We start from the raw sequence: 25263 nt of genomic DNA, 5'->3' as shown, positions 1-25263 counted from the left end.
ATCCATTTCGCTATGACATGCCTGGGACTGCCAGATGTTTGTTGATGCCATGCCCGTTGCAAAAGTCCGCAAACTCCTCTTGGGTGCAATGTCCTCCATTATCGGATATTGGATTCTCAATTCCTTTGCCCTTCTCCATCTCAACCCAAGTCTTGAACTTTTTGAAATAAGCAAAAGCATCACCCTTCCTCATCGTGGCGTAAACCCAGATCTTCCGTGAGGGAAACAAAATATGATGCTCCACCAGTGGATTCGGTCCCAGCCTCTCAAGTGTCAAAATGGAATTAACTCTAGGAAATTTTTACTTCCGCTAATAGATGTCAGAAACCAACTGCTACGCTACTTTCCATGTAAGCAATTCTCACAAAATTCTAAATCTGAAATTTCAAAATCTTGAAAGAAGTACCTTCAAACCTTGCTCGTTCAACCGACGCTAGATACCTGATATTTGCTATCCGATCTTTGTACTATTATATATTTTATAGATGTCCAGATATATTAATACATATAAATAACATTATTATAGATATTTTTTTGTTATAATAATTGAGTGCTCTTACTTTGGTTATCTTCGATCCAAAAATTGCACGGAGCTGAACCAGGACGATTAACGGACCTTATTACTTTCATTATAACCGTCAGCAAATATTAACGCCGTTATCTTTGAAATCTTAGAATCATGCACGCAGGAAATTTTTATTTATTTATTTATTTTGTTCTCTTCAAATAAAATACAGATTGATGTACTCAAAAAAAAAAAAAAAAAAAAAACTAATTGGCAGCTGAGAAGTCTTCTTTCCTTGGTCTTGGCTTCTTTGTTAGAGAGAGAAGAATAGATTGAGTCGATTTTTTCTCGGTTCGAGAAGTTCGCCGTATACTTTGGTTCCTTCTCCACAGATCAATGCCCGCACACAGACAGAGAGAAAGACGTGTTTGGAAAGACATGATAGATCTTTTCTGTTGAATCTTTCTCGGTGGGTGCCGGCCGTCAAAATAGATACGAAAAGTTGCGCCAAAACGGGATTTTGGAGCTATCTTTTGACCTTGACTCTGTTAATTTGATCCGAGCTTTCTTGAGGATCGTCCAGAGTAGGTCCTGGATAAGAGTTTTGCCTGCGATGGGCTCGGGTGGATAGATTCCGATGATTTAGGCAGCGATTTGGTGGTTTCTTGTTCTCTTTAATGGTCCGTTTTTTCTGTCGTTTGGGGAAAAAGAAGTGGTTTGGATACACTTATATGATCTGTTTCTTCCTTAGAATCATGGGGTTTGATCTGGATCTTTATCTGTTTTCCTTGTAGATTGTGTCTTGATTAATTTTTGTGGGTAATGGCGGAATCAAATGTTTCTAGAGCAAGAATCATGAGAATTTGAGTGAGCAGAGGATTCTCTTTTCAGTCCTCCAATGGCAGAAGATGATTTGATTGATCTAAAGTTTAGGCTTTTTGATGGCTCTGACATTGGGCCAGACAAATATGATCCTTCCACCACCGTGGCATCTCTCAAAGAAGTCATACTGGCTCGGTGGCCGCAAGGTAACAGCATGATGGTCTTTGTAAATTTTAAGTAGGATTAGATTTTTCTTTAAAGAATTCTCATATGTTGTACACTTGTACTGTTGGTGATTTGGGGTGAGCAATATTTATGTTCGGTGATTTTACCTATTAGTTTAACATATTTCCCTTTTTTTTTAATTTGATAGGCCTTCAAGTAATCTTTTAGGTAGTCTAGCTTAGCATATTTGTTAATCTTGTACATGTTGCATTATGATTATGGCTTGGTTGTATGCATGATTTTTCAGTTAGCTGTTCATGACAAATATCTGATGGTTAGTAATCTGTAGATTCCAAAACTGTATTGGCATGGCAATTACTTAAAGTTCTTCTCACCAAAAATTGCACCTTAGTGATTTAATTTATTATCTTTTATATATATATATATATATATATATATTGATTGATTGATTGACACTATTGATGTGGCATTTGATTCTTTCCCCTATATTGTTATGGCCACACAGCTTGATTGAATCATGCTTGTTGGTAATGATGTTCATAGGGGCCATTCTGAGTCAAATTGTGATTAGGTATCTTCCCTTTTAGTAAGTTTTTTCAACTCAAACAGTCATATAACTAGGCCTGGTTGGATTTATTTCTCTTGTTTCGCCTTTCTGGTTTTCCTGGCTTTGACAGCTAATACTTCTGAATCCTCAGTTTAAAAGGAGCACATATTATGTGGCACATGGGGTGATCCTCACCTTAGGATATCAGGATAATTCTATTGTCATCCAACACTCGATAAGCTGCTTTTCTTCAGAGGCACATGCTTTGATTGTGTCATCCATCCATTTGATACTCTCTACCACCTTCTCTTGTTTCATGCACTGTTTTTCTCTATGGATTCATTGAAATGTTAATATATGCTATCCTTAGTGCTTAAATTTTGCATTGCCATGTTGTTAACAGCACAGAAGTTCATCAATGTTATTGGACTGGTGCACCGCGGGAGCAGTGTGCTGTCAAATATTTCACTGTTCTATTTAGTTTTAGGGGCAGGAAGTTCTGTTGGACCTGAAATGGGAAAGCAAGGTGTCAAATTTTGTGATCCATGAGCTGGCCTTTTCGGTTGTAAAACCAAATTGCACCATCTACTTAATCCATGTACTTGTCAGAAAGGTCCATTTTTCCAGATATGTCTTCCAATCCAGATGAGATGAACAACCAACTCTAAGAATTTTCTTGATCAAATATGTATCTTCATTATGTAACCACCATTCTTTTAACATGAAAGCTCTTACCTGACCATCAATATTTTAAGGCTCTACACCATAGATCTGATATGAAAATACAATAATCTCAGGCATACATTTGGTTGTCTGCATCATGATGCTTAATGATAGAAACTAGGTGGGAAAAAAAATGTCATTTGTATTTTATATTTGGCAAAACAATTTGTCTCTGCAGATGGAATGAGTACAAGAAATCAAATGAAGTAGCTGTAATTGTCCCCAGCCCTATCATATAGCATGTTAAGTGAATATGCAGACTGCTACCAAGCTAACTACAAACCTTCCATCTGCTCACAGTTTGGGACAAAATATTTATTGACCTTTGCTTTATAAGCCTGAGAATTCGGCTCTCATGTTGATACACTCTATGTTCTCAGGAGGTGTAGACTGTTCAGTATACGATTGCAACCTGATGAAACACATTTGTGGTTGTGTATTAAAATGTATGCCTTAGGTCATATTTCTGGACGTGTTAGTTTCCTTCCTGCTGAAATATTGACTACTTTGGATTCTGTTGATCACATTGACAGTTTAGTCTACTGTGAAGGAGAATAGTTCTTGGCTTCTGATGGTCGGCAGATGAAGCTATAGAGTGAAGATGTCCTAGAGAAGAGCAAGTCTATTGTGTCAGTGAGTGGCAAAGAGTAAAATGTATTCTTGGTGAACTCTCACTGAGATTGGCAAGCTGGAACAGAGCAGTGATTTTGGCTCTTCATAAGTTTATGTTAGTCTTTTAATTATTGGTAGACTGATAAATGTAAACCCTCAGACATTATCATATTTTCATGCAGTGCATTGATCCAAAGAGACCGGACTAGTTTATACTTGCGTTGGATTCCGAATCGAGACTGCTTAAGAGATGACCGTAGGTATTCTAGGTGAACCTGAAGCTGTTACGTGTTGGATGAGAATCAAACTTGTCTCCTTGCAGCTCAAAGGACTCGGGAATACATAGGGCACCTAGTTGGAGAATATCAAAAATAAAGGACTTATTTCCACACCTGTTTCTAGCCAGATATAGAGAAAGTGAATTATAATTGTTTAATTGAGTGCTACAAATATGTGGTGCCCAATATCCAAACATCATCACTGATGATATTTTCATCACATGCTATTAAGCTAGTAACACAGAATGAAAGGAAGAACGGATGATTTGATCAATGAGGTTATGCTTTGAAGATTGGCATGCAAATAGAAATCAGCTGGATCAAAGAACCCCTTGCTTGGTTGGGAAAAAAAATCTCTCTAAAAAAAAATATTAAATTGGCATGGACTAGCTGGTCATAGTACCTGCTAGCTGTAACCTATGCTGCATCAGTTAGGTATGATGCTACAATCTTACACCTCAAAGCTTGCATATCACTTCCACAATGAAACAAAAACCTGTACTGCTGATTTCCATCTACAATATTCCTTTTGCATGGTTAGATAGTAACTTATTAACTAACAAAGTAGTAGAGATTGTGGCCATTTTATCATATTGTCATTTTATCTCACTTTGAATTTAGAAATAGGGGCTGATATTTCTTATTTAAGCATTTATTCTCTCCAGTTTTCTAGTTGTGAATTGTGATACTGTCATTTGGTTATGCATTTAATGCTTCTGTTACTGAGAATTACATTATTAACAGACAAGGAAATTACCCCAAGAACTGTAAATGATGTGAAACTCATTAATGCGGGAAAAATATTGGAGAACAACCAGACACTTTTGGAGTCTAGAGTGCCAATTGGAGAGCTTCCAGGTGGTGTCACCACTATGCATGTTGTTGTGCGGCCTCCCCAACTTGACAAAAATAATGGTATTGTTTTGTTGTTTCTGCAATTTATTGTTTGTTTGTCTGTATCATTTCAGATTGCCTTCATTTTAGATGATGTTAGTCATCATACAAATGGCTTTGTCATATCAGGTACCCTTCTAGCAGCTTTAGTTGAGATGATGTTAGCCTCCTTTAACCCCCTGCTTTCTTGTGTTCAGTTAACTTGTGTTAACCGTGAAAGCAAAGTTTGGGGAAAAAGGACTTTGAGAAATCTAATAGAAAAATAAGCATTCGCGTAGATAAATTTTGGAACAATATTTTGAGTAGGACTTGTATATTTTTACAGAAACCTGCTCCTTGTGCAACTAGACTAATGCTACTTTTCCACATTCAGCTTGTTTGTTACTAGAAACTGAATGCAAACTAGACCTACAGCAATCCAAAGAGTCAATTTACTTACATACTCCTAATATAGTCAAGAGACTAAAAGTCAAATGATTTGGAAGCAAATTCTAATGCAATTGAAAGGTGATATTTCTTACCAGGATGTTTGACCTTAGATAAGAAGGTAGTCATTTTCGGAAATTGGTTGCAGATCGGGACAGTTCAATATTTTGGTTTTATGAATTTCATTGGGTATGATGTGGGTTGGAAATCCAAGGGCCTTAGTGGACTATAAAGGGGTTGATGGCAAGGCTGTTTAGTTTCCTAGATTGATATTAATTGTGTGCTACTTTTAGAAACTTGGCAGTGATTGGAATGAACTATATCATGGGCCGATATTGGAGAGTATTCTTGATTTGTCAAATGATTATTAACTAAGTTGAAATGGAATCCCTGTTGTCCTCAAAAGTGGAGGAAGATCTCAATCACATCCCTTATGAGAATAAACTTAATTCTCCAGACATACGAAACATGGGTCATCATTGTTGCTTCCTCGCTGTCCTCTTTTCTTTGTCAATCAGTCTTCCATCATTAGATTCTCTGACTCATAGTAACATCCTTGAAGCAGTTATAGTTTTGAGCATTCCAGTGATTTGGTAGGGACTTCTAAAGGAGGGGGAAAGAATTGATGTTCTCTTGAAAATATGTATAGCCTAGAATATCAAAAAGGCTTAGAAATTAAATGTTATCCATGGAAGAATGTCAATGATGCATATTTTGGGGAAGTGATACAGGATTTCATAGAATGCTAGTGCTACTACCTGTATGGAGAGGGAGGGGGGTGGATGTGATGATTGAGAAGCATACATCATAAATTTCAGACTTGCAGATATTTGGTGTCACATGCCAGGTTATTGTTTTCCAGTTGTACTATAGCTAGTATGGGATGTATAGTTGGAGAGACCAGCATATTAGTTGCCTTGCAGTATTTCTACATTGTTTCCTATGGACTGATCATGTGCCACATGTATATCATGGGCACTGGTGGTGTATGGCTCCTCCCAAAACCTGTGGGTCCTGTTCATTGCATTCAATGTGGTGCATGATCAACCTCATGAGCTCCTGTTCTACCATGAAGTGATGTAACTGTCACTCGCTGAAAAGCCCCTCTCCAACCAAATTACTAATCCTACTCCATTTATCTGCTAATGTTTTGTTGTACATGGAAAATTTCAGAGAAGTGTCCTCATGTAGCAAGCCCTGGTATTCAGACATCCAAGTATAGGAGCAAGTGATATCCTTTATGAGCTTAATGAGTGATTGCATCTTATAAGGAATCAAAGATGTGTTCATTAACGAGTTAGGAACCAACAGTTTTAAATTCACAAATACTGCTTCTTGAGCATCTTAAGCATAGGAAATGCAAAATTGGGTGTTTAAGCTCTTGAAAATAACACTAGACGATCTTAGATTGGAAACAAACTTTCCATAGAATGATCAAGGACTTCCTTGATCAAGAAATTGGTGTTGATTCTGAATAGAAAAATTCATGTCCAAAGTGAGCAAGAGGTTTCCCGGACTCTGAAATTGGAAGGACCATCTAATGGTTGAAATGATTGTGATATGAATGGTTTTCTTTATCAATGTTCTATTTTTTCTCCGTGGCATCATTTCTACAAATTATGAAGATGCCGGTGACTTCAGCCTCTCTCTCTCTCAGCTAGTTTGAGGTGTTCAACACCAGCAGACAAATTCATCACTTGAATTATCTAATTTTGGTAAATAAATAACATGAAGATGAGGATGGTCCATTCAAATGTGTTCTCTAAGATGATTTAAAGCTGTGATGTAAATTGGAATGCTCTGGTTACTATGTATTCCTTGCTGAAGTATGCATTCTCATGCATTGGTTTAGCAGTGGATTGATTTGCTTCTTACGAGTTGCTCTATGCTCGAAAGAAAACATAGTTGGCAGTAACATTTTTACTTTTGAGGAAAGATGGAACTTTACAACTTCCAATAAGATATATAAATAAAAAAGAGAACAAACAAAAAAATTGTTATTCTTCAAAGGCATGGATAAGGCGATAATGAATGGTAAAACCCCAGCACCACCATTGGAGGAAGAAAACGAAGAGCAAAGACAGACAATTAGCCACTCACACTGAGGAGAGAACATGTATAGAAATAGAGAACTAGAATGGTCACCAGATCCCACTTCCCACTTCAGTAGCGACATTTGTAGCAACACCTCTAGCACCATTAAGATTTGTCAATTTGACTTTGAATTGTTCCAGCAATCTATTCTAGTGCTGATAGTCCTGCTTTTTCCAGATAAAAATAGTATTCATATCTAGTAACTAAACACTTTATCCTCATGCTTTGGATTTATGGCCTCTTTGTACTTCTTGACTAGCACCCTGTAAATAGTGAGGTATAGCCAATCAACTTTGACAATTTGTCTTTGCTTTCACTTGGAGTTCCAAGTCATAGAACGTAGACTAGAATTTCTTTTATTGTGGATCAATCATTTGTCTTAAATGCTTCCTAGCTAAAACTAGAGCATAATGGTCTGCGCAAATCCATCCATAAATGCTAGCAACATTCTCTTTTCTGACATTACATACATTTTGTGTACATGGATTGCATGCTAATTATTGTAAAGCCTTTTGTTGGAAAAAGAGAGTAAAAAATCTTCTTTTTTATTCTTTCATAAATCATATTGACTTTGTAGTTCATACAGAGAAGCAGCTGGGAGACGCACAAAAGCAGAACTGCTGTCCATGTACCATCCTGTGACACCAAATGATAGCTTGATGAATCTTGTCTAGTTCAACATTTGGCAGCCACTTTTGGTTAAGCAAGGCTTGTTTGTTCAGGTCAAGCATTTTGATGGTGTTCACTTAGCTGGCTGTGAAAAGTTTTACAAAATGCTTCACAATCTGTCACGGAGCATTCGAAAAAACCATCAAAGTGAGACTTGGAGTTATCATTCTTTTTGAATATAAATTTGTTATGACTGTGGCTCCATTACGTAAGGAATTTGGCTTCGACCACAAGTCTTGGTTCTGGATTCTCGTTTTCGTGACATGCAATCAAAAATCAAAGAAATAGGATTTTTATTGCATTTGAATAAATGTGAGGTATGACAAAAACTAGTTATTTGTTGCTTCTATGCGATCCTTGTCTGATTTAATGTTTTTTCCCCCAATATATTTTTTCTTATTTTAGAAGAAACAATCTATATGAGACAAATTACCCTAGAAATAGTAAAATTACTATTTTACCTGATTCCTCATATCTAGGTGCCTTATTTCAAGAGTGAATATCATGAACTTTAAGCCGTCTTACATGGACTGTTTGCAACCTTCATCGAAGGCATAGCTACGTTTATGCAGTAGTGACAACCATGATTTCTTTTCCACCTTTTTGTTTGTCCTTTTCCATTCTGTCCTGTCTGGTTACTTAGCCTCCAGTGGCAAACTTCATCAAGTTCCTGACCAGAAGTACCTTTTGGTTTCCCACCCCTGGAATCTAAATCCCAGCTTCACTAGCTTCTCCTTGTATAACTATAAACAAGCATTTTATTGTCGCACGAATTCCTCTCTCTTGTTTATGGCTATTTGATAAAATTATTTCCTATGTTTTCTTTCATTTGGAGCTCTACAATTAATATTTTATCATTCAAGGCTTTACAACTGATCTCTTAGTACTCTGTAACTGTAACAGAAAATCCTTGCAGTACTGCAAGCACCAGGCATGACATTTTTAGGCAAATTAAACTGCAAATCCTTTGCTTGCTACAAGATAAATAATGAATTTCTATATTTGTTATTAAATACAAGAAATCACGAGAGGTATACAAGAAATAAATCATATATCAGTCTTATGTTTTGGTCGGAACATATTAATCAGCATATTTGGACACGAATGGGACATGCAACAGCTTATCTTATTCACAACCCAAGACCAAGCTCTGCCTTTGATGTTTCAAAATCAAGCTTATACTCAAATATATACAGGTCTATCTTCTGCTTCACTGCCATCCTGATCTCCATACAAAATATGGGGGCTGTTCTAGTTGTCATATTCTCTCTTCCAGAAAAGGGGAGTGGCTCTCAGTGACAAATTGGCTGCCACTGCTTGGCCCACCCTGGCACTTGTAAACCAACGGAGGACTATGATTTCATAGGTACTCTGTTTTTGAGTGTCATTATAAGCTTCTGTCTCTCTCCCTCTAACTCAGCAAACTGCAGGCTAAGCTGCAAGAATCGACCCTGCATTTCTTTCAGCTCAGTTTCTACAGCAGCATGTCTCTGCTTCACCTCAAGCATGTCATGTATTAGTTCATTGATGTCTCTGAAGCTTTGGAATATTGAAGCTTTATCATTATGTTGCCTAAAAAATGAGCTGAACAAACCAAAGGAAGAAAACATGAGTATTATGCATGTGATCCATCGAGAGACAGCAGTTGTTTGACATCACAGGAAGTCTTATGGATTATATGCCTGCATCCATAGACTTGAGGCAAGAAAAAACATATTTCAATCTGGAGGAGGATACCAAAACTAGCGGCTATGGCATGTTTTAAAAATGGTTGGTGGAAATCCTTCTTGGCATGGTTATCAGCCCCAGCTTTCCCTATCTCAAATTCTAACAATAATCCCTTTCACTGTGTGATCAGAGTCAGCCTAAATGAGGCAGAGTCAGAGATGTCAATTGATAGGTTGCAAAGAAAACGCAGAGCAAAAATCTGGATGAAAGTCATGATAGGTCTTGATTGAGCACAAAGCAAGGTTTCTGTTATAATGACTGTTATTTACCCTATCCTTTGTGATGCGAAGTTATTAACTATAAACATAATAACTGTTATAATGAAAAAGAATGGACAGTAACTGAAAAATAACAGCAATATTTTCATATCATTGTCCACATAAAAAAAGGATGGTGCTCTTTTGGGAGGGAAACTTGGTATAAAGATTTAAATTTTGAGAATATTTTCTTAGGACAATGATAAAAATATTAGCACATGCACGTGCGCATGTGCCTGCCCGTCTGCACACCAACACACACGCGCGCGCATGCATGCATGCAATAGAGGGGGCCTGAAAACACGCACACACATATATCATAATAGAGGGGGCCCAGAAACACACACACATATATATCATAATAGAGGGGGCCCGAAATCACACACACGCATATATATCATGATAGAGGGGGCCTGAAATCATTATAACAGCCATTATAATGTTACAAAGGATGTTATTTTAAACCTTTGCATCAAGTTGACAGCCCTAGATAGGAGAATATGGAAATGCATGAACAACAGCAGAGCATGCTTTGAAAATGGAAAAAAAGGATAACAGAGAAAGGAACATTGCAATCCTATGATAATGCACTGCAACTGAAGGACATGGAAATCCAATAATGAAGAAAAGCAATGCATTTACCTCTGAAAGCAAATGTCTGATTTTTCCTTTAATTGCAATTCCTCTGCAAGCTCAAGTTCGAATGCAAGAACCCTCTCCAATGCATTGCCACTGCCAGGAAGTTCTTTAAATGAAGGGAAAATGCTTCCCAAATGTTCATTTGCCTAATCAAGAGGAATTGGTTAAAAATTGTTCAATGACATGGAAAGCAGGATGCTTTTTATTTTTCATTTTTTGCAATCACAATATACGCACCATCTCAAGCTGTGATAATTCACTTTGTAAACCCTGAAGGGATGGGTCCAAATGATGATCTTCAAGTGGAAGAAATGAAGACAAATTCTCATTCTTCAGATTTTCCAGCTGCAAGTACAGCACCAATATTCCTTAGACTGAAGCCAAATAAGAATAAACATAAACATGAATAGCAAGACTAAGCCTGTTTACTTGGGATCAGTATATTGATCCTCCTTCGCCATTCATTAATACTTATGATCTGAAACTCTCCAAAACTGAAGTAGATTCCTATCCATACCATCACGTAATTGTTATTTGATTTCTCTCACCTCTACAATCCTCCAGCCTAAATCTATATCCTCTTTAGTTACCATCTGAAGTCCATATCGCATGACTAAATCATCACAAAAAATGTTGCCCTCTTTTTCTCCACTTTATGCAACTGCAAACGTCTAGACATCTAAAATGGCCCTCATTTATCCTTCAACAAAACTACTCCAGAGTTTCCTCTAACCATTTTTAACACCATGCCTCCTAGTTTAACATGGATGGTGCTGATCAGTCATCTGATTAAAGATTCACTACCATTTATGCAAATAAATTTGCCCCCACTTTTAGCTGCAAACCTCTCTGGATTTGCAGCCTGACATCCGTTAGCAGTCTGCTTATGTGGGAAATTCACTTCAAGAATGTCATAGAAGAGATGCCTATCTAGAGACAATGGACCCTCCTAGCAAACTTTTGTAGAAACATAGAAAAAGGAATGAAAAATGAAAGACAAATACTTCTTGCAGTTTGACATGTTACTTTATGGGGATAAACAGGAGTTCGTTAGAAATTTCCAACAATGTTCTCCATGTGGGATCTTGATGATGCAGATTGAACAAGAGCATGTTGTGATGGGACTTCTACCACAAATGATGCTATGCAGCTTAATTGCAAGGTTAATTATTTGGTGAAAGATGTCAGGATACCTCTTTTTGAAGGAGGTCCATGCTTGCCTTCAATCTTTGCCGTTCTTTGACATGCTCCTCGAAATCAGCAATGTCTTCCATATGACTCTTCAACGCAACCTCTGGTTCCAGTGCACTTTTGGAATCCTATCAAATAATTCCAAAAAAAAAAAAAAAAGAACAATGATGTTGTCATCAAATTCAACTTGACTAGTACTATAACCCCTACATCTACTCTTAAAGTAAAACAACCTTTCATTAACCAAAACCATGTAATAATGACGATGTCGTCATATTGCAGAATTTTTTAGACTGAATAATGATTTTTGATTTTATCATTCTTCCTGTCCTTCCATTTTTTTTGTGAATGTTTTAAACAAGCAAATGACAGAACAACATGCATTGAGAGGGATATGCAAGACCATATATGCCCACAAAGACACCACATTTCCCCAAATCATATATCACATACCTGCCTCTATTCATTCAGCCACTTTCCATTTGCATAAAAGAGGAGTTATCATGATATAGGTGATGACCGACTTGGAAAAACATGATATGGATTGTGGAAAACCACATAGATGTTACCATAAATTCCTATGCATGAGCTTTGTTTTCTGGCAACAGTAAGAATATTACATGCCATGCATCACGTTGCCAAATTGTATGAAATATACCCGGTAACACTGAGAATTAAAGAAAATTTCTGGTTTAAATAAATTAAATTACCTGTATGGCCTGTGAGGTTACTTGATGACTCAGATGTGAGTTTTTGTTGATGCATGCTGGCTGTACATCTTCCAAATCTCCACATGAGCTCAACATGCAACTCATGGTCAGGAGTTTCTCTCTGTCTACATTATCTAAGGGATCCATAGGAGCAGCAGCTGCAGTATCTTTTCCAGAACAGATACCTATTGAATTTTGTGCCTCTTGGTAGACAGCTGATAAACCAGAACCAGAACTGCTATCTCCCAAAAGTTGCCCAATTGATGTAACATTGGGAGCAACAGATTCATGGTCTCCTCGCGTCTGGAAATCTTCTAATGATGTCATATGCTCTAAAAATTGTTTCACCAAGTCGAGTTCGATTCTGATTTTTGTCCTTTCCTCATTGCATTCTTGCAAGGAAGTTTCAAGCATAAGCTTTTCTTCCTTGCAGCAGTCGAGATTTAACATAGCACACTCCAGTTCAGCGTTCATTCTGTCATGAGCTTTATCTAATTCTCTTGTATCTGTCAGAACTGTCTGTAGCTCAGTCTCCAAGTCCAAGATTTTCTTTGACAGCTCTTCAACTCTCTTTGCAAGGGCAACCTCATTTTTCTTTCCGCTTTCAACTTCATCAAGAGCATTTTGCAATTTCAATAGCATTTCTTCTGCATATTTTTTAGAGATGTGCAGTTGATTTCTTAGCTCTTGAAGCTTTGATTCATATTGCTCTTTGATAAAAGCAATTCTCAGTGATTCCTGCATGGCAAATGATGATCCCTCTCTCTCTTTTTTTTCACGAGCTTGATGACACTCAGCATCTGCTTTGTCTTTGAGTTCTCTAAGATGGATAGAGAGGCTCTTAAATTCTTGTGTCTTCAAAATCTGTTCAGAGAGTTTGTAACTAAGGTCATAGTTTTGCTCTCTTAACTTCCCCAACTCATGAACAAATTCCACAAGCAATGATATTTGGCTTCGCTGTTCATCCCATTTGGATCTGAGTATTATATCCATAATTTCTAGCTCGCATCCAGATAATTTCAAATTATCCACCTCTTCTTCAAAATTGACCACCATATTTTTCAGCTGCTGAATTTCATCTTCGTACTTTTGCCTTTCTAGACTATCAACTTCCACAGATGCAGCACTAGCCATCTTATCTTCATCTTCCACACATATTGCCTTGTATCTGCTTATGCAATCCACAAGGCCTTCTTTTTCACAAACAATAGTTTCAAATTCAGATTTCAATAACTGCAGAGTGGTTGATAGTTTTGCATTTTCATCAGCTAATTGTGCTTTACCAGCTATATGTGTTTCAAGCAAGATTTTAGCATCTGTATGCTTTAAACGAAGCTCCTGAAGGTCCCTCTCCAATGCCTGAAGTTGGCGAACAAGGTCCCGCATTCTGGTGTGGAATTGACTTCTCATATACGTAGCTTTAAGTTCAGCTGCTAATGAATTTTCAAGGATAGCTTCCAAGTGATTTTCCATGTCAGCAACTTTAAGGTGAAAAAGCAAATTCTCATCCTCCACTTTGATTCGGTTTTCTTCATTCTGCAACAGAAGATGCTGCAATCCAATATTTGCTGTTTCTATATCCAAAACCTTTTTCCTGAGATGGCCCAATTCAGATTGTTGTTCTTCAAAAGATAGCAACTGCTGATCTTTCTCTGTCAGTTGTGATGAAAGATTTGTAACTGTGGCCTCAAATTCCTCTCTCAATTCTCTTTCAATTTGCAGATCTTGATGGGTACATTGCAGAGTTTCTTTTAGACTTCTAAGCTCATTTTCTGTCTGGATGGATGCCTCATTTCCAGACTGTATAGACATCATCAATGCTGCTTTTTCCTGCATGCAATTCATAAGACTGATTTTAGTCCTTTCAAGTTCCTCCTTGACACTCCCAAATACCAGTAGCTTCTGAGCAAGATCCCCATTCTCATCAGTAGCATGTTGTAGATCAAGTTCCAGAACTGCAATTTTTGATGACAACTCTCTATTTTTTGATACATTTTTCCCTTCCGCTTCTAAGCTAATCTTTAGCTTCTCCGCAACATTTTGCAATTCGAGTTGAAGCTTCTCTACCAGTGTGTTGGAAAAATCTTGCTTCTTTGTTATCTCTTCTAAGTCAGATTCAAATTTCCGCTTCATGTGAAGCATTTGTGATTCTGTCTTGTGTAATGAAAGTTTAGCAATCTCTCCTTGTTTTTCAATCTCTTTCTTCTCCTGAATAAACTGAAGTATTTTCTTACCTGCTTCTTGCTGGAACTGTTCGAAGCATATGAAGACAGCAAAGTAATTCTTGTTTTCCAAGTCTTGTTGTAGACTTGTGCCATCAAAAGCAGAGCCATTGATTTTCTCATTACAATGAATCAAATTTGTACCTAAATTCGCCAACTTCTCTTGAAGAAAAGTAACACTTTTCTGCAGATCAACATTCAATGAGGACTGATGATCAAATGCTTCCTTCAGTGTTTTAAAGTCATCAATCAGAGATCTAATTTCATTCTGAAGACTGCTTTTTTGTAGCCTTTCCTCTTTTAGCAAGTTTTCAAATTCCTTCCTTTCTTCGGTAAAAGCCTTAAATTTACTTTCATAAGCTCTGTAATCCAGAATCAGTTTTTCATTCTCTGAAATCTTTTGAGCAAGAAAATTGTTCTCTTCCGAAACATCTTCCAATTTTGCTTCCAAAATTTGATTTTTCATTGACAGATCATCACATTTACAGATGCATTTAGCTTCATCCTCCCTCGCTACTCTGGCCTCATCCAACGAATTTGCCACCTTTAGCATCAAGGATTCCTTCATAGCAGTCGAATGTTCTAGCTGCTGTACAAGTTCGACCATCTTGCCCTTCAAGTACCTAATCCCATCATATACATCACAAAGAGTTTCCTGTAAAACATCTGAGAAAACTTTCCAGTGCATGTTACACATATGCATTTCCGAGAGTTCCACTTCTGTTTGTAAGGGGAGTTCTTTCAGCTTATAAAGCGATGGTCCCATCTTTTCCATGCCATTTGCATCATCCAATTGGTTGTCACCTGTTTCACTACATGTCTGAACTGGTTCGGCATTATCAGGTAGTTTAGGATCATGCTGATACTTATGGCTGATCAATTTTTCAGGAAGTTCATCTCTCTTAGGCTCTGGAGACAGATCACCACAAAATACAAGATCCTTCTTCACTGAAATAATATCATGTTCTAAAGTATCATGCCCAAAATTCTCTAATGTGAATCCATTAACAAATGCTTCATCCTTGGGTTGCACTTCGACATTAGTGGACATGCCTGTCTGAGAGACTTTATACTCTATTTTGTACATGATATGCTCTGATGCACCATTCTGCATTTGAGATGATTCAAGGTCAGCTTTTGTAGATCCAGTTTCTGCCTGCATTCTAGTAAAAACTGGCTTGTACTGTTCTGGGTGAAATGAAGTTGAGACATGATCCTTGTACATGCATGAACGTGCCTCTTCTGAAGTTTCTTCAGGGTAATCTTCATAAAAGAGTTGGGGAGCATCTCTAAAAGCCTGCTTTGCAAGGTTTTCATTTGTCTCATACATGGACAAAACCTGGAAAGAGAGTAATTCAAGGTCTTTCTGTAGATGATCAACTGCCACAGAGTACTTCTGACGAACCCTTTTCAGTGCATTTTCTGATGCCATAGCCCTTCTCTCAAGCTCCTTGCTATGAGATTCTAAGCTATTCTTATCTTCAGCGAACCTCATCAACTGTTCGTTCATTTCTTCAATCTGACCTCGGAGAACAGGGATTGTATAAAGACAAGAAGAATGTTCATTTCTAAGGCTTTCCAACTCCTTGAGTGCTTGATTGTGATTCGCCTCAAGTTCCTGAATAAATGCTTCATAGTAGCAATCCATCTGGTCCATTTTTTTGGAGAGATTTTCCTTCTCAGTTTTGGACTCCTCCAGTTTCCCTAAGAGTTCACTCATTTTCTCCTCCATCTCGTTTGCAGCATCAAGATTTTTCCTCAGAGGCTCATGTTCATGAAAGACTTGACGAGAGCCACTAATACCGTAAACCATAACTTCTGGACAATGATAGTCGCTGCAAGATCTTTCCAGACCCAGTCCTTCAACCATACCTTGCTTGAGATTATGGAGAACACATTCAAGAACCTCAAAATCACCACGAAGGAAATCAAAATCACTTCCATGGTATCCGAGGCAAGCCTTGTTTTGAATTTCTTGAACTTTGCCCTTAGCAATCAACAGATCCTGGATCCATTTGACCTGCAAATTATGAAACATACAGTCCTGATCCACAGAAAGAACATTATCCCCAAGCTTGTCATCAAATGAAGTATCTACCAAGTCATATGTCATCTTTTGAGGAAAATGACTTCTTTCAGGAATTTGCTGCTTCACTCTAACAGATTTTATTTCTTCAAGATCACTTTTAAGTTTCGAACACTCCAGTTTTAATATTGAGACTTCTCTAGTCATTTGTTCACCCGAAGCAAGCTCAACTGCAAGCTGTTGGGCCAAGTTCTGTGTTTCAGCACCTAACTCATCAGTCATGTGTTGCAGTGACCTTGCCTCCATTTTAAGCTGTAGAAAAGCTGACTCAGCTACCTCCAATCTTACTCTCAGCGTATTATTTTCTTCATAAGCTGCGGCTAGATCATTATCAATAGAGTAGTCTGAACTCCACCCATGTGTCCAATCATTGCTCCCTTGTGTATAAAGCCGACTCCCATGATGGTCCTCTTTCTGAGGTCTAGGGCTCTGACTTTGACCCAGGGAAAACTCACTGACATCAGCAGATATTATGCTCTTAAAGTTATCAATTTCATGGGCGTTGGAAATATCATTCTTTTCAGCATATAAACTATCTGACGTATATGATGAATCATCAACTCCAGCAGCTGAGTCTGCATAATCTTCATTTGACTCCCCCACCTCTTCAAGTGAAGGAAGCCCAGCAAAATCTTCTCTAAGCCTGACCCTTGCATTAACCTATTTCCAAATGACAAAGAAAGATTTACAACAATTAGCAAATGTGAACAAATATTACAATTCTATTAGTACTCTCAGCAGATATCGTGATCACAAAACCATGAAGGCAATACATCCAAATTTAAATTTTGTACCAAGTTTACTAGGGAGACAGTAACCATACAGAGCTTCCCAAAATTCTTAAGCATAGATTGAACGTAAACCACTTCCTGTAGGGAATTAGATATCTGAAAGTACAAGATTCATTCACAAATAAAGATTGATGGTAAAATGAGTGTTTGATCATACAGGACTCATGTTCGTCTTTCTTATTCTTTCCATGTTCTGAGTAACTTCGGGAAACTTGTAGTAGATACAGCTCAGCTGCAATTTGCACCCCAGAACATGTCTTTGTTTTAGACACATTCATGGATAAAGCCAGAACGGGCAGTTGTACAAGCAATTCCAGATTTTAGCACAATAGCCTCATGTCCTTGGTCTAGGGAAAAATTCCATAACAAAATATTGTGTCCTCATTTTTTTCATGGATGAATATGCACGACTACAAGATTATAATAAAATGAGAATGTTAACATCGATCTATGACTAAAAAGGATAATAAATACTTAAGTGGGAACTAAAGAGATGAATCATCAAAGGATCAAGCAATGGAACCAGGAGATATGAAATTTTCATGGTTCAACAATGACTAGATGGTCTGACATGGGCTTAATTAAGGGTATATGCCCAATGAATCTTTACAAGAATATACTTTTGATTTTTCCAACTTTTAGATGCAATTACAACCATAAATCCGACAAGTCATAACTTGAAATCCTGTCATCCATTGAATTGACATATGATTTTGGAACCATCAAGCTCTTGCTCAAAGGGATCAACCCTTGCCATTTAGATGAGGGTGCAGGGGTTGAGTTCCAGTTGGATCAGCCCTTGAGGGATGAGGTGGGCATCGGGTGGAAATGAGGGGGACCGCCTCCTCCCAAACTCAAAAATGACATGATTTTAGGGCCTCTCACCAAGACCAATTTTCTAGAAACGTTAGAAGCACCTCATAAGCTCACTTAAACCAAGTTTTCATGGCTTGCAAGGGCTAAAATGGGTTTAAAGACATCCATGTCTTTTCCACCATTTAGTCATAAGATTGATTTATGAATGAGGATCAATTTAGCTACATTAATTGTTAAAACTAATTCTAGATTTGGGAGGTTTTAAGCCTTCGTCAACTATACATTTAAAGGCAAGGTCATCCCTAAGAGATGGAATACAAGTGTACATGTGTGTACTTCTCCTACCCTCATTATTTATCTTTTCTTGAACTTTGAGTTTACATAGAATACCATGCAGATTCTGCAATGAGAAATCTAAATGTATTTTCATATTTCAGCAGTATATCCATATGGTCCAGATTAGGGGTGGCAATGGGTCGGGTATGGGTCGGATCGATCGATATCTGTGCCCACCCCATCAGCAAAAAATCCATACCCGTACCCACCCCGTATCCATCTCGGGTCGGATCGGGTCAAGCTCCAAGAACGGATCGGATCAGGTCGGATCGATATACCCAAAATCCTTATATAGTTTTTAAAAAAAAATTGTGCAATGGAATAGAACCCTATAAATTAAAAATTTTGTAATCAAAGAAGAATCTTTTCAATCAAAAATCCCCAACCCTACAAAATATCATACTTCTACCAAGTTTAAGCTCTCAAAACCTCAAGGAACCAACTCACACTGCTACAACTCGGACAGAATTCCATATGCTTGAGGAAAAAACCCAATTGGAACCTCGAAACCCTCTAATCTCTCTCAAGTGCTCTCCTTTCCCACATATCTCTGAAAAAGATAATGAAAAGAAACGAAAAAGAAGCAAAAAGATAACCGCCTAGCCCTCTTAGATGGCTAGAGTTTTGTGTTGGGTATTTGGGTGTGTGTGTGTGTATATATATATATATTGGGTCAGGTTCGGGGCGGAATATACAATTACCCATATCCACTTCGGATTTTATTTCTAAAACCCATACCCGCTCCGAATTTTAATCGGGTCGGGTAAAACCCACCTCATTTGGATCGGGTCAGATCGGGTAGCCGACGGGTCGGACCAAATTGCCACCCCTAGTCCAGATCTAAGATAAATTTTAGACTTCTACTTCCAAATTTAAACAAGGCTCTTTTTTTGGCATCAACCTAGAACTTGAATCACACAAACACACTTAACTATGGTAAGATAAAAAGAAGACTTACCTTTTGCTCTATACACACAAGGTCGGCATTTGTTCTCACAATAAGCAAGGCACTCCAAGAAACAATTAATGAAGGTCTGTCGCCTTTCCCTCCACCCCTATCCTCTCTATATGTCTATCTTTTATTACTTTTTCCTTTTCATGTTGGGATTTCTTCTCTATATTCATATATTTCTGCCCATGAACTCCAAGTTTTTTTTTCCCCCTTATTTTTGCTTCTTGTACCACTACTACTAGACTAGTATTTATTGTTTGTTAATATTTATATTCATTGATTGTACTCCAACAAGTGATCATAAAGTTATGCATGGCTTGATTTTTAGTCTGCATTACTTTGAATAACTTAGCCATTTAATAGGCCATTTAGACACATCTGATTGTACACAGTGGAGATTGGAGAATGAAACAGAGGATAAATTGACAGGACGTTTGCTATACTACCATGCCAAGCACATTGGATGACCTCATGGAATATATAAGTGGGCAATTGGAGGATGGTTACATGTAATGATAAGAAAATTCTCTTGAAAATACTTTTGAGCAAAAGACATCCAAAATTATTAATTATAAAAAAGTTATCACACTGAATCTTGAGATAAATCCCCAAAGAGATTTTTTTCAAGAAAAACATTAGTCAGTAAAATTAAGCCTCAAAGTAAACGTATCAATCAATCATCTTCCCATCAGTCAATGATACTTGCTAGAGCTAAGAGGCTGAGTGAACTTGAAGTCATAGAAAATGATGTCACATAGTGGATATCACCAAATGAACTCTTAGGCCTTCTTCTGGTTAGCTTCTGTGTTACAGATGAATATTCTTTTATCCTTGTGTTCTCTGAAGAAAATATTATCTAAGCAGATCACTAACTGTAAAAAACTTAAATTTATCAAGCAAGATTCTAAGTAGACCCAAGGTCTGTTAGAAGCACTCTTCCAATTTTATATCAAAGGTGCAATTAGCTAGTTCGACAGATACAGCAGAAAACAGTTGGAGTAAAGCAGAAAACAGCAGACTCTTGGAAACTTAAAGTAATTTGAAACTAACAATTACTGTGGTTCTAATATTACCAAACCTTGTCTATCTGTTCACTGGCTGCCTCTGATGGCGCTGCTGCAGTTTCATCCAGATCATAATTGCTCTGGCTTGATGTTGTCTGGAATCTCTTCACACTAAGCTCCCTTTGCTGCTCAAATTCTCTGAAATAACATAACCAGGCATAAGACTGGTTGTTAATATTTCTGAAAACCAGATTGTATTATTACTGAAGCAGTACCTGAAGCCAGTTTTGGAGGAGAGGAGCTGTACTGTGACCTAAAATAGAGAGTAACAACCATATTTTAGAAAGAGAAACCATACATTAGCAATCCATTTCATAGTTTCACAATTCACTGGAAGGAAAGGCATTATTTGATCAAAAATTACAAAAACATTTTACACTATAATAATTGCAATATCTTTTCAGTCTTAAGCACAAAAATGGAGCGAGAAGCACACAAAAGAATTCCTTTGTCAAATACAAATAAATATTTGTCAACCTTTGTTCTCATTATCTGATGTCTTGTTGGATGATCAATCATAAGTTAAGAACTGAAAAGGCCTGAATAGAAAATGTTCCTCTTTGACTAGAATTTGACCACAAAGGATAAAACGATATACAGCTAAAGAAAAAGAACAAGAATCAAGAGCATTCTCACATGTAAAACTGTTCCAAAGTCACAACCATGAAGAGGTAGTGCAACAGAGGAAGGCTTCAGTGCATCTGCAAAGTTAGCAAGGTTGATGCTGACCTCCCCAAGAAGACTAGACCGAGAGGATCCCTGGTTATATTGAGAATATCACCAAAACATGTACTGAGTATTAATTCCTAATAAATGCCTCAGGCATATAATTTCAGATAATGAGATGTATTAAAGAACATATAACACAGGCTTTTCAGATCAGAAGTCTAAGGACAAATGATGGTGATGGTATCAATATAAATGATATCAAATGGAAAACTATGGCTATAAAAGAGCTGAATACCATTGCCACCACAAGCTTATAGAACTTCTCATCATAATTTTTGGTCCTCGTATTCTGCAGAAGTCTTGTAGTTTCATAGATTGGATCTGGCCATTTACAATTTCCATTCCTCACATTTGCTTTGTTTGTCTTTGCAGTCGCTTTTCCTACATCAGCAGGGATAAAGGATACAAATAATTTGTCCCATCCTGGCTGAGGAATCTGAAACAAGCAGAGAGAATTTGTTTTCATCTCCCAAGTCATGCAAAGAATTAAGAAATGGATGCACCAGTGATAACCTGGATCTGAATTACCATATTCCATAATTTAAACTTCCCAAGGCAGCAATACATATGAAGATCATGATGGACATTAGCCCTTCTAGTAGAATGAAAGAAGGACCTTTTTAATCTAAAATGCATAATGGTTTCATTACAGTGACATGCCATGCATGTAAGGCGGAGCACTTTCTAGAACTACACATTTTTAAGCTCTATATAATATTTCCAACTCATGAAGGTGAGTCCTGTCAAAGATTAGCCTATCAAGGCATGGCTTCTGCATTTGTTTTGCAATGAGAACAGTAAAAAACTAGATGGCAATATCCAAGCTATTTATGGTCAGGGGTGCCAGTAGTCGAGAAAAAAAAATTATGGACATGCATGATTTAATAATTTTTGAAATAGACCTAGCTCTTATCAATATGTGATAAATACCCAGTGAGGTAGGAGACAGAATTTTGATAAAAATATATATATAGATAGAAAACCAACGCACTTGCCAAAATTCACAGTAGAAACATTTCATAGATTGGGAATGAATGCTTTAAACCCAAAATTAAACTTCAATGCTGTCTCAACATGTAGATGAATTACAACATATCCTTTCCATGTCAGTGAGCAAGCTGGCACCTGAACATGTAACGAAGTTGCAAGCAGGGAAAAGAACTGAAGTACCAGAAATCATTGAAGCAAACAAGCCAGTAGCTTCTCCAATTTCATATACTCAAAAGCCTGAGGCTCTAATGCACACAATACCCTTAGCACGATACTATGCAAACGCACTTCAAATATTGCCATATATAGTGAGGCTTAGCTGAGAAGAAAGTAAGCAAAGAATATTTGAAAGATAATCTTTTGAGTCCAAGATGTTTTTTTAACAAAAAGAAAAGTATCAGGATCTTTTAGTTTTCAGATACAACTTCCGCGACAACTGAAGGTCCATGAAACAAGCAAAGAATCAATTAAAGAAAGATCACATGCATGGGTAATCACTTGATAAAAAGAATAAAAAATAAAGTATGGAGAACAAGATTGCATGTGAACAAAGACACATGCCCAATCTTAGAGAATTAACAAACAATTAAATTAATATAAAAGAAAAACAAATAAAAGCCATTGTTTAAAGGCAGAGCTTACGCGTGTAGCATGAAACTGTAGCCGAAAAACAGCTTTCACTTTTGTCTTTTCAGCCTTCCACTTAGGAATCCTCGACATTGTCTCAGAACCAGCTATTTAACAGCTAAAAACACCACCTTTCCTCTTTAATGATCTCCCATGAACCGAACGACCAAGACCATGAAGCCCATTTCCTTTATAGAAAAGCAACGAAACAAGGACAAAATCAACATTCTGAACCCTTACTCTTATACTTGAACGGTAATTTTGAAATTCAACAAAAATTTCTCACCGATCCATGTAGATGTACTGAACGCAAGTAAAAAGTGAGAAATCCAGAAGATAAATTCGCACTAAACTGCCCAAGAAATGCATCTTTGCTCCGAAACTTAAACAATGACATTCTCTTTTTTTTTAAAAAAAAAAAAAAGAACGGGAAAGTCATCAAGAGAAACGACATTTGACAGATCCCGCAAAACGATTCCCCAAAGAAGCTCAAGTTTTACGCGAATGAACCAAAAGAGCTAAATCAGTCCGACAGACTAGAGAATGCAATCATTCTCCATGAAAGCTCGGGCCTTTACCACTACTACAGAATCATATGCAAGACAAAAAGGAGCTATTTATTTAGAATCTCACGTCATTACTCCTCAAATTAAACTTGTAACAACTAAATCTAGAAACCTAGAGTGCCATGGTGCGATCCCAGCAACGAATTCAAAATCCCGACACAAACCTGAGAGGCCAGCGACTTCGGCTGGATTTCCCGAACGATCCCACTAGATTCAGCAGGACAGCAGAACTGAAACCCTAGAAGTGGAGAGGGAGTGTGGGGGAAAAAAGGACAGCTCGCCGGGCTAGTACCTAATCCCGGATCTGGTGCTTGGAGATCAAGCGAGGACGATGGAGCCGTCCTCGAAAAGGCTCGAAAAGCCCGAGGAAAAGGAAATGGGGCTAGGTTTCTGGGGCACTGGGGCCTCGCGTGCTTCGGAAGGGAAGTCTAAGGCTCGATCGAGCTCGCCATGGGTACGGGGAGCAAAGGTTTTTGGATATAGAGAGAAGAGATACGGCGCAGGTATACTGAGAGAGGGATTAAGATAAGGACGTCCCGCCAAAGCCCGTAATTTTCCCATCATTAGAAATGGTGTTACTGTAGAAAAGAAGACAAAGTTGACATGCTGCTGCTTAATTACGGTACTACCGTCACCCCTTTTGTTAGTAATCACACCCCCACTAGAGGAGCTAGACCTTCTAGGAGATGAGAGCGACAGAAGTAGATGATGTAAATGAATGACCAACCAGTGTTTAGAATCGAGGAAAGGCTTGCCAAGCTCATTAAGTGGCGCAAGTTCATGAAAACAACCAAAAGTAACATAGTTTATAGATCGTTCATATTAATTAGACAAATTTAGATTTAGTAGACATAATTGATCTCATGTAGATGGAAGAAAACAACCTAAATTAATTTCTTATATTTTCGGCAAGCATTTAAGTCTGCTAGTTGTACTCTTCCAAAATATAGTAATGAGCATGCATGGTATGCAAAAATGGTACAAAAATATTGAATGATTAAGTCATGCTTCTTAAGTTAGGAGAGAGGAAAAAAAAAATATTTATCTACAACTAATTTCTTAATTATATTAGATATGGAGATAGAAGTTTTATAAGTGAAGTTTTAAACATATATATTTTACTAGGATATTTATAAATAATGATACATGTATCATCTCATACTTTTAAAAATTAAAATAATTGATCTAGCTCGCAAGCATTAAAGCATTCTAAGGATAAAAGTTTCCATTTTAACCATTATGGTGGATGTGGAGATGGGTATTTAATTTTTGGAGAATAGGGCAAATTTTGTATCTTTTTCTTATAAGCATGGATGCCTTACGGTACTTCAGTGAAAAATTGTAAGGTCTATATAGATATAGATGAAAGCAAGAAATTAACATTGATGTGTATATAGATATATTTTTTGGAACAAAATGTGATGTTTAAAAAAATTGAAAAAAATGAAGGTTTGATTGCTAAATACACGTATTGAATGTGTGTTGAGAGGTTGATGAACATTTTTAATGTTAATTTAAAATAAAGAATTAATCAACTATCCAATGCTGCTCTTATCATGACACATGCCATGCCTCTAGTCCAATGTAGATGATCGTGATACAGCTATAGCCATGTCTCACGCAATAGGTTCCTCCTTTCTCAGACCACCTTCTAAAAGCAAGTTATATATGCTACCAGGCTTACCCGACAAAGATTACACAATGAGGTTCTACCAAAAAAAAAAAAAAAATTACACAATAAGGGACCGTAGGAAACCATCACAAATATTAATTAGTAGTATATTTATCAACTTTCTACTTCTT

At 37.3% G+C, this 25263-nt stretch overlaps 2 protein-coding genes across 4 annotated transcripts; one reads left to right on the top strand and one right to left on the bottom strand.

Moving 5' to 3' along the window:
* The first annotated feature begins 778 nt into the window (after positions 1–778).
* On the top strand, positions 779–7838 carry LOC105048597 (membrane-anchored ubiquitin-fold protein 3). Of its 2 annotated transcripts, none has more exons than XM_073261300.1 (4): positions 779–1185; positions 1300–1533; positions 4418–4588; positions 7665–7798. In XM_073261300.1, exons 2-4 carry the CDS (start codon positions 1404–1406, stop codon positions 7727–7729), a joined length of 366 nt encoding a protein of 121 aa, XP_073117401.1. In that variant the 5' UTR covers positions 779–1185; positions 1300–1403; the 3' UTR covers positions 7730–7798. The 2 variants fall into 2 exon arrangements, with proteins under 2 accessions (XP_073117401.1, XP_010926245.1); XM_010927943.4 differs by having other exon boundaries at positions 785–1185; positions 7674–7838.
* LOC105048598 (uncharacterized) lies at positions 7736–23970 on the bottom strand. 2 transcript variants are annotated; one of them, XM_073261298.1, is made up of 11 exons: positions 23625–23970; positions 22910–23082; positions 21513–21713; positions 21185–21307; positions 20764–20801; positions 20563–20686; positions 12282–17249; positions 11574–11699; positions 10618–10725; positions 10384–10526; positions 7736–7872 (listed from the first exon to the last, which is right to left on the bottom strand). In XM_073261298.1, the coding sequence occupies exons 2-11, from the start codon at positions 22985–22987 to the stop codon at positions 7866–7868; spliced, it is 5916 nt and encodes a 1971-aa protein (XP_073117399.1). In that variant the 5' UTR covers positions 22988–23082; positions 23625–23970; the 3' UTR covers positions 7736–7865. The 2 variants fall into 2 exon arrangements, with proteins under 2 accessions (XP_073117399.1, XP_010926246.1); XM_010927944.4 differs by lacking the exon at positions 7736–7872 and adding an exon at positions 8743–9340 and having other exon boundaries at positions 23625–23968.
* Positions 23971–25263: the final 1293 nt, after the last annotated feature.

The sequence above is a fragment of the Elaeis guineensis genome, chromosome 7 (assembly GCF_000442705.2).
Source record: "Elaeis guineensis isolate ETL-2024a chromosome 7, EG11, whole genome shotgun sequence".
In the NCBI taxonomy this organism is placed as follows: domain Eukaryota; kingdom Viridiplantae; phylum Streptophyta; class Magnoliopsida; order Arecales; family Arecaceae; genus Elaeis; species Elaeis guineensis.
Note: the sequence above shows the minus strand (reverse complement) of the source record. Positions and strands in the feature narration are given on the sequence as shown.